The 16,168-nt window shown below is 33.6% G+C and overlaps 1 protein-coding gene across 1 annotated transcript; it reads right to left on the bottom strand.

Moving 5' to 3' along the window:
• Nucleotides 1–765: 765 nt before the first annotated feature.
• Nucleotides 766–11,580, bottom strand: LOC143051178 (uncharacterized). Its single transcript, XM_076224172.1, has 8 exons — nucleotides 11,472–11,580; nucleotides 10,392–10,555; nucleotides 7,037–7,161; nucleotides 6,105–6,253; nucleotides 5,479–5,539; nucleotides 2,737–2,896; nucleotides 2,080–2,215; nucleotides 766–1,324 (listed from the first exon to the last, which is right to left on the bottom strand). The coding sequence occupies exons 1-8, from the start codon at nucleotides 11,554–11,556 to the stop codon at nucleotides 963–965; spliced, it is 1,242 nt and encodes a 413-aa protein (XP_076080287.1). The 5' UTR covers nucleotides 11,557–11,580; the 3' UTR covers nucleotides 766–962.
• Nucleotides 11,581–16,168: the final 4,588 nt, after the last annotated feature.

Below are 16,168 nucleotides of genomic sequence, written 5' to 3'. Positions count from 1 at the left end.
AAGCGATGATTTCATCTTCCCGATTGTAAACTCTCCATTTCTATGTAGCAATATTCCAGCAGCGCCTGCACACACAACATATATCTCCAAATTGACACCATATTTTCGAGCTTGCATTTCCTTTATTGGTTTTCTTGATAGAGGGTTGCTGCTCACAAGGAATCTTTTAAACCAAGAGTTCCAAATAGTGAAAACAAAATCATCGCTTTGCAAGTTTTAAGGACGCCATTATGAGTTGGTTGACCGTTAACCTAGTAATATCGGATATGTTCAATGTCGAAACTTCAATAATATTCCCTTTCTACGAATGTGATCTACCGAATTATACAATTTACTAGTTTTGTAATGAAATGAACAATACTATGGGTGCCACATGTGGAGCAGGATCTGCTTACCCTTCTGGGGCACCTACGATCACCCCCAGGTTTTAGTGGGTTTCATATTGTTTAGTCTTTAGTTTTCTATGTTGTGTCTTGTATACTATTGTTAGTCTATCTTCTTTCATTTTTTTAGCCATAACGTTGTTAGTTTTTTTTTCGATCTATGAGTTTGAATGTCCTTCTGGTATCTTTCTTACCTCCTTAGCGATGATTTCATATGGACATTGTTCAAGAACTTGTTGACTTGAAGCAGATGACGACATCCAAACTGTATATTACAATGTACTGTTAGATAAAAAGCCATATCACCGAGTAATCACATAGACTATAATTCTAAAATCTCCTTACTCATTTATTTTTGTTAACGTTGGACAGATTTTTTGATTATATGCTCACAACTTTTCTTTTAAATATTCCTTAAAGATCCCTTATTGTATTGCATGGGATTTCTCCCGGAAGTATAAATCCATATTACCCATATGAACTGCATTAACATTGGAAGATAATTTACTTTTCTATAAATTATAAATACTTTATTTTTGCACAATTGTGTTATTTACACATAGTTTGTAATAATCACAACTAAACAAACTGAACATGCTTTAGTTCTTTTGGAACAAAATGAACTGATTCTGTAGAAGTTGAAGTAGAAGTAGAACATTCGGAACTCTCTTCCACATCAAAGCCATATTGATCGGAATGTGTGCTGCTGTTGTTGTCCGAAAGAAAAGAGGCATATGGCAGATTATTGAAAGTGCTACATTCTTCGTTATATAATCTTTCATCGAAAGTCGATTTTTGTTCTTTTCTCTCTATAGCCTTGTGTCTCCAACGACAGGCCATAACACCAAAGTAGATTGTCAGGAGAAGCAAAACAAGCATAACTACTAAACACACAATAAAGACTGATCTCTCCATACATATTGTTTTCTCTGAGTCGTTACCTACAAAGAATATAAAACACATAGGTGTAATATATATTTATGAATGATAAAATAAGAAGATGTGGTAGGGTTACCAATGTTACAACTAAGATAAAAAATTTTTTTATCGTAACACAATATAGAAAACAAAATGCTTAGCAACATGAAACACGCCAATAACAAAAAGATACAAGGGAATGGGGTATGATTGTGAATGAGACAATTGTTCCTCAAAGTTCAAATTAATTGTATATAAGCAATTAGAGGCAACCCTACGGCCTTAACCAATGAGAAAACCCATACCGTATAGTTGGTTATACAGTCAATTATAGTTGAAAGAGGACTGCATAAATTTTTTAAATTCGAAATTTTAAAACAATTGCATATTACAGTACCGAGAATAAACTCAAGCCGAATTCAATTTGGACATGATAAATCCAGATAAATCTCTGACTTCATAGTACTACTTGTAGTATACGAGTTGAAATTCTCATGTGTGTGTGTATTCATGATATTGGAGAATGTCAGTCAATAACATTTCTATACACTGGCTAAATCTTAATTTAGCACTGATTTAGGAGACCTTGAGATTCCACACTATATATCACCTATACATTAGCAGGGTCATAATAGTACTTATGGAGGATCCAGAAATTCTATAAATCTGCCGCACTGAAATAATCAACTAAATTTTTCCCACAAAAAGGGGGCTGGCACCCTTAGCCCCACTCCCCCTAATTCTATCACTTAGTATAATGGTCCCTGATATTATTCACCTTCTATTTTGACACCGTCGTCAACAGATATCATGAGTGCTGAGCTTACAAGTAGCTGGTCATATGTTACGTTGGCGTGCTTACCATATCCTCTCCTTTTTCGTCCGTAACCACCAGTTCTGTTTGGACAATGCGTCTGTAAAAATACAAGTCTATGTAACGTTATGTGATCTTATCATTGAAAGCAAAGAGAGAGATCTTGTAAACTTAGTTTGCTGTTCATCTAAAAACTGTAATCATAATGATTAATCAATCAATGAGACAACAACTCAACGACAAAAAACAAAAACAAACAAAAAGTATTACTTTATATGTACGTGGGCAAGTATTTTATGTATTTATGTGTGCAAGGTCAAGTTGTTTACAAACACTGAAGTGTCAATTCTTTTAAATATTTTTAAAAACGAAACCACAATAAGCATATACTAATATGTAAATTTTGCATGCCTTACATATGTGTACATACACTGCATGTGTTTTACAGTGCATACATATGGATAAAAAGTATAGTATCAGAATCAGTCTATGTGAGACTGTCAAAAAAAGTTTTTTTCAATATTGAAACTTCAATGCATAAAACTATTCAAAATACAAGACATTTACGAAAATGTTATAGTTAAACATCCAATGGCCTTCTAAGTGCAAATGTGTACATACCGTTATACATGACTTTAAACAGATGTCTAAGGTACAAGAGAACTGTAAGGACAGTATACTTCCGGTTTGTTCCGTTGGTACGAAGGCTCTGAATGTACTAGTTATGAAGCCTACTCTTGGTTTGGAGAAAGAAGGAAACAAGTCTGTGTCTACTGAACAGCTGTAATAGAATTGTGTACTAAGTAAATGTCACATGAATGTAAATGTTGATGTATATATATATATACAAATGTAAAAGTAAATGTAAATTTAATGTACATGTTACGTAATGTAATTGTAATGAACATGTAAATGTAATGTACATGTTAATGTAATGTACATGTAATGTACTTGTAAATGTAATGTACATGTAATGTACTTGTAAATGTAATGTACTTGTAAATGTAATGTACTTGTAAATGTAATGTACATGTAAATGTTATATACATGTTAATGTTATATACATGTTAATGTTATGTACATGTAAATGTAATGTACATGTGAATGTAATGTAAAGGTAAATGTAATGTACAGGTAAATGTTATGTACCTGTAAAGTATATGTACCTGTAATGACATGTACCAGTAAAGTACATGTAAATGTAATGTACATGTAATGTAGATATACATGTACATGTAATGTGGATGTACATGTAAATGTAATGTACATGTGAATGTAATGTACATGTAAATGTTATGTACATGTTAATGTAATGTACATGTAAATGTGATGTACATGTAATGTAATGTACATGTAGATGTAATTTACATGTAATGTACATGTAAATGGACATGTAATGGACATGTAAATGTAATGTAATGTACATGTATGTACATTTAAATGTAATGTTAATGTAATGTAAATGTAAATGTATTGTAATTTAAATGTAATGTAATGCTAACTAATTCTATTAATAAATTATGAAATTCCCCATCGCATTTACTTGTGCGATTTTTTAAGAATTAACATTAAGAAAATCATCATATAGATACCAGGATTAAAATATATTCAACAAGCGACTCATCAGAGACATTTGAATTCTTAAAGGTTCAAAAGGCCATATAAAGTATGCGAATTTATTTTAATTTATTGCGATACTCAAGGAGTCGCCTTTGCACTAATTTCTGAATTTACAATAATGTATATAAAATTGAGAATGAAAATGGGGAATGTGTTAAAGAGACAACAACCCGACCATAGAACAGACAACAGCAGAAGATCACCAATAGGTCTTCAATGCAGCAAGAAATTACCACACCCGGAGGCGTCCTTCTCAGCTGGCCCCTTAACAAATATGAATATCAGTTCAGTGATAATGAAGGCCATACTAAACTCCAATTTATACACAAGAAATTAAAATTGAAAGTAAAACATGATAACAAAGGCCAGAGGCTTCTGACTTGGGACAGGCGCAAAAATGCAGCGGGGTTAAACATGTTTATGAGATCTCATCCCTCCACTTATACCTCTAGCCAATGTAGAAAAGTAAACCCATAACAATACGCACATTACAATTCAGTTCAAGAGAAGTCCGAGTCTGATATCAGAAGATGTAACAAAAGAACATAAACAAAATGACAATAATACATAAATAACAACAGACTACTGGCAGTTAACTGACATGCCAGCTCCAGACTTCAATTAAACTGACTGAAAGATTATGTCGTCATCATATGAATATCAGGCATAATCCCTCCCGTTAGGGGTTTAGTATACCATCATAACATATATAAGAAGAACATAACCCGTGTCATGCCAACAGCTGGTTTTTAAATAAATGTGTTTAGTTCCTAAGCAAAGACCCTATAAGTGAATAAATATTAAAGCCAAAATATGCAATCTTTAATGACCTGACAACAGTATCGTAACTATATCCCTTCTTAAAAAGTCTATTTGAAGGTTTTGTAAGCTTCTGAGGTAGACATTTTTGTGCACTATAAATAATATTACCATAAAAGATTGGATGTGAAATACCTGAACGTTTAAGAATTTAAGAAGTCTGCATGTTGCGCTATATTTACGAATGATGTCTTTGTACCGATGATAAAATTTAGTAAAAGTTTTGACTAGTTTGTGATATCGAAAACCCTGGTGTAATAATTTTTTAGTAATACATAAATTCCTCTCTAAAACGTTGTTACATACACGAGCGAATCGTACAAGTTTAGATATATAAATACCGTCAAATGGTGACAAGGGAACGTCACCATCTAAAAATGGACAATTACCGATAGGAAATGAAAAATCATCTCTTTTATTATAAATTTAAGTATTAAGCTTTCCGTTAATGATATAGATATCAAGATCGAGGAAAGGGCAGTGGTCATTGTTAGTATTAGCTTTATTTAAAATAAGTTCAACAGGATAAATTTCTTTAGTATACATGCTGAAGTCGTTATTATTAAGAGCCAATATATCATCAAAATATCTAAAAGTATTATTAAATTTTTGTATCAGATGTTGTTTCAATGGGTCATCTATCTATACACAAAATGACATATATTGTACATGTATTACTTTGGTGTTTAAATTTAATGAAAATAATATAAAACTGAAAAGGACAAGTAACTTAATCAATGTTTGACTCAAGTCGTGTTACTAATTAGTTAACCGACAAAAGCCAGTATGAAAATGCTGTTTGACGCCAGAAAAGAATCCATCTTCCTTTTAAAGAGAACGGAAACTCTTGATACAGATTTGAATATTGTAATTGTGGTCTACAAAAATACAAGCCTGACAAGAGTTGTTGAATACAAAACATACCCTCTATCGACTATGGTAATAGTAGATGCTGTACATGTGCTGGCTTTAATGTCAAAGTCACCTACAAAAAGTACATTATATATCATTCTAAAGTTTTTTCATGAAAAAAAGGTGTAAGATACCGAGAACATTTAAAGCTCATAAATCGAAGTAAAACTGATAATACCATTTCAAAACACAAAACAGGATGAAAGACAGCAAGGCTAAAATACTAGGCTATATAAACTATACCAAGAGTGTCCCGAGTGTTCCGGATGGGCCTAATGGTCAGTTGTGGTAGTGAGGGAAGAGTGGAACAAGCCCCGATAAGGTTGACTGTGTCCAATCATAGAGGAAGATTCGCCATTTATCTTTTGTTATCCGAAACAAAAAGGATTCACCATACAATGCTCGTAAAAAGAAGACAAAGCTTTTTGATATTGATTCAAAATACTAAGAATTTAAATATGAGAAGGCTCACCACATTTGATATCTTTGTCTTTTAGCCTCTTTATAAAAGTTATTATGTCACCCAGTTTCAAACGCATTGATTTTAACATCTTTCGAAAATAACATTAAAAATGAAATTATTATATCAAAATTTACAGAATATATCATATAAGACATACACAAAGTTTGAACAATACCTTTATACTGGTCAAACAGCTCTATATTGAGAGTTATAGAATCTGTAAGTTGAACCATTTTTCCTCGTACGTCATTTCCGTTACTTAGAAGTGTCATGTATGCTGCAGGTTTAGTTGTTACTGTTTGAAGTGTGTCATCTTGTCCAGGTCTGTAGTGTCAATGTTTTAGTGATGAGAAAACAAATATATTTATACAGAAAAAAGGCAGAGTACACTCGCTTTAATGAAATAAAATATGTGTATGCCAGAAACACAAAATGTAGTGTGTATATTTTTGCTTCGTACATCATTTCCGTTACATAGAAGCATGTCGTATGTATTTCAGAAGAAAAAAAAAACCAGAAAGAATGTCGGTCGAGACGAAGTAATAAAACGCCCTTTCAGTCATACTGTCTTTTGGTACATTGTATGTGTTATATTTTTTGTTCAAATTATTGGATACAGTGCGTTTGGAAATGCCATTTGAATGTCACTACCTGAGAAAAAAGCAACATGATTGGTCATTCAGTTGAACACTGAATCAATCGATAGGGGTGAATGAGTTCTTACAGTCTGTTTTAAATTAAGTTTAAATACTTTTCAGCTTCACGGTCGTGTTTCAGTTATTTCCGCTCAAATACAACTTGTTTCCATACCGTTAAGACGATTTTCCCAATCATACTTAGTCTAATACTAGTATACAGTTTTGTTGAAAATTTGTTATCTGTCATATTACTATAATTTCAATTATTTACGCGCAGCCGACAAAATGCTCTCTAAAATTAATAGTAGTTGTTCTACTACATTTGAATCGATATATTATCTTTGAACTTCGCTACCCAATAATTTCTCACTCTGTGCTTGCCAATAAGGGTTGAAGGTTCTATCAAAGATTTGCTGATCTTTCGATAGACGTATGGATGCTTATCAATGTTGTTTGAATTTATACCTACACAATATTTAAGCCGGCCTGTACATTAATGTCACTTAAATCAGCTATACAATTAATCGGTATAATTTTATCATCCCCAGTCTGGTACAAAGATTTCCTCTGGATAACAATCCTAAACGCTCTTCCCTGTTAAATATACATTTCAATAATATATTTTATATGACCTACCAAACTAGACTTATCACTGGGTTGTACAAACATACGCAACACGATGGGTGCCACATGTAGAGCATGATCTTCTTACCCTTCCGGAGTACCTGGATCACCGAAGTGTTTTTGGTTAGGTCTGTGCTGGTTAGTCTTTAGTTGTCTATGTTGTGGTTTGTGTACTGTTGTTTGACTGATGGTCTTTTTCTTTTTTTTTGGCCATGACGTTGTCGGTTCATTTTCGACTTGTGAATTTGGAATATTTCTCTCTTTCAATAATAAGAGATACACTGGTTATTATAGTCAAGAATAAAAAAGATATTTTTTTAAGGAGAATATACATTTGCAATTGGTTTTACTGGCTAATGAAGGCCGTACGTTGACTTACAGTCCATGTAATTTGGAAGCTTGTGTATATTAGTCTCATGGGTAAGGCTTAAATTAAAATATTGTTTGTTTGCCCTTTACCGACCGACCCTATCAATTCGTTCCGCCTGAAAATCTTTTATTTGTATTTACCAGCAAGATTTTATTTTATTTTATTTTTTCGTTCCTACCAAAAATCTTATATTTGTATTTCCCGCTCAAAACTTTTTTACCGGAATCCTCGGGTTTTATCTTTACGTATAAGGTCCAGTCCGTTTGGTATCACCTGAGCGTTTGACATGAACACTTGCATTTGAAGTTTCAAAGCATTTGTTTGAAATCGATGTTGAACGCTTTCTGAAATCATGATATGAAGTACGTTACTCTGTACCTTTAAACTTAAAGAGCAGGGTTCATTTACAAAAAAGTTCGTTTGATACAAAAGTATTTACGTGTGTACAAACTAATTTGTAAACGGACGTTGTATTCTATGTAGGGATGGCCTTTTGTGATCCGCATATCAGAATGATTATTTAACGATGCCGCTAAATTATTTATATCTGACATGAACCAAAAGTGACAAAACCCTGTAAAGTGGAGAATATCTGGCAGTAAAATCGCCAAGTTTTCCATACAGATCATTTATAAATGTGATGCAAAATACGTGACAATTGAGTTTTAAGTCTTAAAGCATTTTTATTGGAAAAAAAGGCACACACGAAATTTGTAACACTCTAGGGACTTTTTCTACTAGTAATTTATGTCTGCCCGGACATTATCTTACCAGTACAAAGTTATCTCTTATATATTTTTTTTTCAAAACTAATAGTCCCAGCGGAAAACTTATTTGCAAAAACAAACGGACAAAAAAATGACATTATGCAGATTTTGTATCTATAAAATAAAATATTTTACCTACCTGCCTACCCATGACAAATAATATACCGAGCCAAGTTATTTTTTTGGGGAAAAAAATAAAATATTTTACCTACCTAAATACCCTGTTTCAAAACATAGGGTCGGAAAAGGGCAAACAAACAATATTTTAATTTAGGCCTAACCCTATCACATCTGCTTATTTTATTTTTCCTATTCCTGTCATAGAAAACTAAATTTACTGCTTCCAGAATGTCAAAGTACGATCGTTCTGAATATTAATGAAAGACTTGCAACTGGACATTGAATATAAAAAAAATCAACCAACCTCATTATCTAGTACTGCAGTCACACAAGGCCACGATCGCATTTCGATCTAAGAACATAATGAAAAGATCGTTGGGACAGCGTAGCGAAAGTGCGATTCTAGTCGAGGAGCAGCCCTACGATCTCACAGCGACTTTACTTCGACCATCACGTTCTTACCGAAAACCAAACACGCTTCCACTATGACTATACCACGTGTATACCACGCTTATACTACGCTGTTCAAAACCATTATACGATTTCAGTACGCCCATGCCATCCTAATCACGCGGTTCTTACGACCCGGCTACATGTACACGTACGTTCAAACTACGATCATCATGCTCATTGTCATTGTCATATAAAATTTATAAAAGCTCTCCAGCTTTTGTTTGTCTAGGTGTGTAATTTGGATCTCTTAACCCTTATCTCTAACGACTCAATCATTATTGACACATATATGTGTCATGCCTACTATCGTTCACTAAAGCAATGTCATTGGATCTTGATGGGAGCAGCAATAAGTTGTGATTCAGGTTGTATTGGTCGGTCCGACATCATGATTCTTTACAATCAGACTTTCCTCTGAGTCTACCTCTAACCTCACCCTTGCGTAGATATTAGTTGCTTACTGAGTTGTCTCCGAGAAACTCTACGTATCAATGAGAAATAGAAGGAATGATACAGTATTTATATGGAACACGATGTTGACGTTATTGCAGAGTGCGTAGTAAGATCGCGGTATGAACGTGGTATGATCGTGTTGCAATCGGATAAATCGTGGTATGGTCCTCGTGAGGACGTGATGGGGTTAGAAAGATCGTGATAATCGCAGTATGGTAACAGAATAAGCGTGATGAGAACGTGACAAAATCGTAGCGGGATCGTTGTAGAGGCGTAATGAGGACGCAATAGCAACGTGATTAAAACGAATTACATTTTCATGCCCCTCATCCTGCGAGCTCACCACGATCTGAATTTGTTTTAGATCGCGGTGAGCTGGGTGCGATCGTGGTCTAGTCGGACCTGGGAATTGTGGATGTACAGTATATCATGCGATATATTTTTTTTATTATTAATACACTTCAATACCGCATTCCATGTACATTCTTGAAGTATAAAAAAAAATATAAAAAAAGATGATGGGGTATGATTGCCAATGAGACAACTCTCCACAAGAGACCAAAATGACACAGAAATTAACATCTATAGGTGACCATACGGCCTTCAACTATAAGCAGGTCAGGAGTCTCCCAAGTCAAGAGTCTGTCTTGTCTATTCAACTGAAATATTTCATATTGTTTATGTCACGGACTTTTATAGCAGACTTTACAGTATGTTTATTTTTCTCATTGCTGAAGGTTGTACGGTTGTCGCCTATAATTGCTTTTATCAACTTCATTTGAACTTTCGTGGATAGTTTTCTCATTTAAAATCATACCACATTTTTCATTTCAGGGCTCTTTAAAACTGACTGTGCAATAAGGGTCTTACTCATTGTTGAAAGCCGTACGATGAACGTTAGTTGATAATTTTTGTGTCATTTGGGCTATGTGGAGAGTTGTCTCATAAAAATCATACATACCACATCTCCTTATTTTTATACACTTCCACTCATTTTTATTATAACATTGCATTTCATTACTAAACTCGCTACTTACCCATATAACGTTGCAGGATGAGAAATCAAAAGAATATGTATTATATCCCGAGAATGTTGAACGGTTACATCCGGGACCTGAACCTAGAATGTACACTATTCCACCATCTGTAGCATTATTTATAGTAATGGTTATTGTATTCCTGTTACAACTGTTTAAGACCACTGTAAATAAAATTAAAATTAAAATCACAAAAATATTGAACTCTGAGGAACAAATGACAAAATTAAAAGCTTAAACGGATCGATATCAATTATTTGAATGCATCACACATAAGCTGGCAAGCTGTCCTATGCCTGTTTTTAATTTCTCTTTTAAGGTGGTACCCAACACTTTCACTAAAATTAATTTGGCTCGTTTAATTTTCATAAAATTTTGTCGCAGTATTTACTTTGACACTTTAACAAAAACCAACCGTTTTGTCACAAAAATTACACTGGTTACGTAGCAATTTGACAAGCACCAATTTTGATCATCGAGAAGCTTAATATTCCTTTTACAACACAACGTAATTAAAACGTTAAGAAGACTTTACAGAGTTATCTCCCTGTAGTGTTAGGTACCACCTTAAGGAGCACATACTTACCTAGTATCATCATCTATCCCCCATACATAATTATTAGGAAAAAAGAAGATATAACTTCGGTTACATGTACATGTAAGAGGTCATACGTGTTATATCATTGCATGCCACAACGGACTTTAGCATCATCGATTAAGAAAAATATCGGTCCTAGATCCAATGGCATATGCTTAGACATATTACCTGAAACTTCGACTGTCCTATTTCTTGTGTTGACTTTCTGGATCGGACGATGACTGCATTCCGATAGACCCTGGCTTCCCGCATGACGGCCTAGCTAAGTTTTGATTTCGTATACTCAGTTTTTCTTTTTTTATTTGGCGTTCTTGCTTCGTATATTTTGCATGTTATCCGATATACAAATTTTAAAATTTCTTGATTTTAAAAGAACTATGCTAAAATCTGGTACTATGAAAGGGTTAGCAGTTCTTGTTCTTTTTAGTATAGTAACAACCGCTGACGTTGACATCTGAACATATGTTTTATAAGATACTTACGTTTCGGACTGAACAGATTTCCTCTTGACCAATCTAATGTTAGAGACAATACAGCAAACAAGAATATTATATCTTTCCAAACCATAACGTTCTGTACTTAAAGTCAGCTGTAAAAAAAGTAATGCAAGATTTGTGTGTGTGTGTGTTAACCATAAAGTTAAAGGACCTGTCATGAGATGACTGTTATCATGGAATATCTGTCACACATACCCAATGATATGAAATTGAGAATGAAAATAGGGAATATGTCAAAGAGACAACAACCCGACCAAAGAACTGATAACAGCCAAAGGCCACCAATAGGGCTTAAACCCAGCGTGAATATCCCGCACCCGATGGTCCACTGCCTGTATGGTAGTGTCTATACAATTTGTTTAAACAGGCCATGTACATGTATGGCCAACGCACAGAATATATATACATTGTAGCTGGAACCTAGTAACACGAGAAGCTCTCTATTTATACTCTTGTAATACTTTACGTTGGCGACGTCATTTTTATATTAATTATCTATTGGTATTTATGGATAGTAACCTTTTTTTTCATAAATGTAGTCTAGTTACAACACATTCATCGTGGGTGGACACACGAACAGACATAACTAGACTGATGGATGAATATGTCGAATGACTGGTCGATATGTAAACAACCTGGATATAAAGTTAGACTGATGAGCACGTATACAGATTGGTGAACATTTACTGTACAGAAATTGCATGTCACTAACAGACTTTTAGACAGATAGACATCACTAGTAGGTGTGTCGATAGATTGGCCATGATGCTATGAGTATAATACACATAGTCAATTGAAAATGGAAACGTGTATGGACATATATATATATAGATTGATAGAGATGTTTAAAGACTACCGAATTTGAAGACAGCCAAATGAACATTAGGGACAGACGAGTTGCCATGCAGAAATGTACTAGGATTTGTGGAAATGTGTTGCAATTATCATATAATCTTTCATGTACATGTTACTGGACGCAGACAACTACACACAAATAAAGTTCAATGTTTAAGATTCACATCATATAAATAAGTTTTAAACCGATGTCCTTTTTTCAGCATGTAAAATATATGAATGTATGGACAATTTCAGTCTATCATATAACAGTGGCCAGGAGGCATTGTTAATTACAAAATATCAATGGGTCAAAACACTTTATGAAAATTAGATCAAACTTATGCCTGCCATGGAAGTGTTAAGAATTTTATCATCCATAGCAAATATGAATAGGACGGTTTACATTTAAGACATGCGAATAAATCAAATATTTAGACTGGGTAACATATCGAGGAGGGGGGGGGGGGTAATTTTTTCGAATGCAAACGACATCTCTGCAACAAAATATAGGTGCCCAAATCCACACATTTATGGTATGTCCCCATATCATTTAAACAACGCAAATCATGTCCAACACATATCATTTTAGCATTCCATCATGGCATGAATCAATAATGTTTACAAGAAATACGAAAAATATGTGCAATAAATGGCAGTTATTTGATGCTTATATTTAGCGAAATCCATATTGTGGTAAATATATTAGCACCGGGGAAAGATGGATATATGTTAACGTATTGTCATCTTTCAGAGGGGGGAAATGGTAATCCCAGGGGGGAATAAAAATGCTTTACTCGGGAGAAAGTTAGCATGGGAAACAATTGACTATAATATATTAACATTGCGATCATTTTTAAATTCAGTGATCTTTTTTTCCATTTTATGTATAAACAGATATATAGAAATAGACAAAAAATAACGAAATATATTAAATAGTAGTTAAAATTAGAAAAACACACAAAACATACCTTCATGAAAGCCAAATATGTAATATAATGAATATTATAGTTTGTTTACACGATTTAACACGTTAAAGATTAATGATTAATAAACTTTCAAGTTTAAATGCTTCAATTGTTTCTTTTATGATAAATCATTGTGATATAAAGAGAAAGAAGATTTGAAGATTAGACAAACAAAACACAGTTTTAAATACTGATCCTTGTCTATGAAATGTCGAACATGTACATCAGTGAATGTTCGCACAATATACATGAGGGTCTGGATTGGAATCCTTATATCTGTTTTCTTTAATTTTTCATACCATTTTTCTTTTTTCTTTATCTTATTTGTCTTATGTCTATTCTTTATGTTTAACACCTCATTTTCTCTATAATATATTCTTCATATTTTAATACCCCATTTTCTCCATTCTTTATTTATTTTTTATATTTGTCTCTTATTCCTTATTTTTGTTTTATTTTTTCGGAGAAATCGTTAGAGAGATTGTGTGACGTGGATACAAACAGATTTACTAGACACTGGTTGATCTTTTACAACGAACTAAACTCCTTCTAAGAGTTTATGTCCCCCCCCCCCTTTCCAAAAAAAAAAACCCCACCCAAACAACAACAACAACAAAAAACCAAAAAAAATTTTGGCCAATTTCAACAATTTTTCAATTAATCTTGCAAATAAATGTAAGAGTAGTTAAAACTTTAAATAGCAACATAAGCTATGGTAGTGAATTGTCAGTTAGAATGACCAAACTAGATATACTAACTTTCAATAAATACTATGTACGACACCTATGTACATATAACACGGAAATATTAATCAAAAGAGACAAATATCATAGAATTGTTGGTTGTGTATTTCCTTTTTGTTTGAATCATGTGTTATAAAGGACAATTGCCATATAAAATATTTATAAAATAAAAACTAACACAACGTACAGAAACAGTATATGATACACAAAAAGTAAAATTCTGGTAATTGATTAAAACACATTTGATATGTACCACTTTCAATCATTAAAGACACGAAATTAAAAAAAAATGTTTAGCAGATATCTATGTAGGAACTCGGATGTAATGTAATTATTAATTTCCTTTTTTCTTTTTATCAAATTAACTTTTTTTTTTATTGTCAATAACTTCCTTGTGTCAGACAAACATGGGAATACGATATATTTTAAGTTTATTTCTTTTGATAACAATTTGGAATGTGCTTGTTTCATCCAAATGTTTTCGCTCTCAAAGGTAAATACAACGTTGAAATATTTTAGTTTGTAAGCCAATCGAATGATACATGCACTCTCTTACATATACTTATTACTGTCATGCAGTCATGAACCAAACATTTATATCGCACATTTTAAGATAAACGTAGTATACCTACATACATAAAGCGGCGTTTTGCATTTGCGCCGACTTTTTCTTTCATTTGCACCGATGGTGTACAGGAAGATTACGGGTATTTTTTTATTTCTTATTTATCATTATAAATCTCTTAGAAGATCCAGTTGTACACACATTATGAATCATAGTGAATAATAACATAAAATTGAGAAAGGAAACGGGGAATGTGTCGATGTATCGAGAAACTCCCGCACCCGGAAGCGTCCTTCAGCTGGCCCCTTAAAAAATATGTATACTAGTACAATGATAATGGACGTCATACTAAAATCCGAATTATACACAAGAAACTAAATTTAAAAATAATACAAGACTAACAGAGGCCAGAGGCTCCTGACTTGGGACAGGTGCAAAAATTGCGCGGGGGGGGGGGGGGGGGGGTAAACATGTTATTTGAGATCTTAAACCTCCCCCTATACCGCTAGCCAGCTCCAGACTCCAACTAAACTGATTCAAAGAGTATGTTTTCGTCATAAGAATTTCAGGCACATCACGATATAATAAACGAGACGTTTTTTCAAACACAACCATGACAGCATTTTGTCCAATCACGGAAAGGATTTTCGAGCATGCGTATTCTGTTGCCATAGTTAAGCGTCCTTAAGTTCAAAGGGCACAAACCGAAATTATACCGACTACGTCGGAAAAAAAGTCGAAGTACTTGCCATTACCATTCTCACGAGAGGTGTTTTCACCGACCCCTCCTATTACAACGAGTTGAATTTATTGATTTGCAAGCCAACAAAACAGCCTATTTTGACGATTAAAAAAGATTACAGCACGATTCCTCTTTTTAACTTGGCTTTTGGTTAAAATCGTAGCTGATGTCCCTTAAGTTCCTCCACATAATAAATAAATTAGAACTGAAAGAAATGCAGGAAAATATTAATATGTAACCTATATTAGAATTTTGGCATGGATTTTTTTTTTTACATTGCTACATGTTTATCATGTAGAGTGGAGATCACTTCTAACCTCTTATCAAATTTGTCAGAACCTGCCAGAAGAACTGTTCTAGGACAGTGTGTAGAACTGCCAGCCTGACACCTTTTAGAAAGTTCTACCCTAGAACAGTTTTAGACAGTTCTACATACATCTACCAAATCATTGGTCAGTTCCACTTCTAGAACAGTTTTGCGATTACAAATGAGTTGGTCAGTTCTACGGCTAGAATTGATTTATAAGTTTTAAGAACCCTTTGTCTTAGATATAAGGCCGTGGCTATTTTGCTCAAATAAGACCGGAAAAATAGCAAAACTCTATATAAATCGCTATTTTGCTGAACCCGGCAAAATAGCGCCAAGGAAGCAATTTTGCTGGGTTCAGCAAAATAGCGATTTATATAGAGTTTTGCTATTTTGCCGGTCTTATTTTAGATTTTTAATCAAGACAAAATGTTTAACTCCGCCATATTCTGTATGTATGTGCCTGTCCCAAGTCAAGAGCCTGTAATTCAGTGGTTGTCCTTTGTTGATGTGTTCATGACAT

The sequence above is a fragment of the Mytilus galloprovincialis genome, chromosome 11 (assembly GCF_965363235.1).
Source record: "Mytilus galloprovincialis chromosome 11, xbMytGall1.hap1.1, whole genome shotgun sequence".
In the NCBI taxonomy this organism is placed as follows: Eukaryota; Metazoa; Mollusca; class Bivalvia; order Mytilida; family Mytilidae; genus Mytilus; species Mytilus galloprovincialis.
The sequence above is the reverse complement of the archived record's forward strand: the minus strand, read 5'-3'. Positions and strand labels throughout refer to the sequence as shown.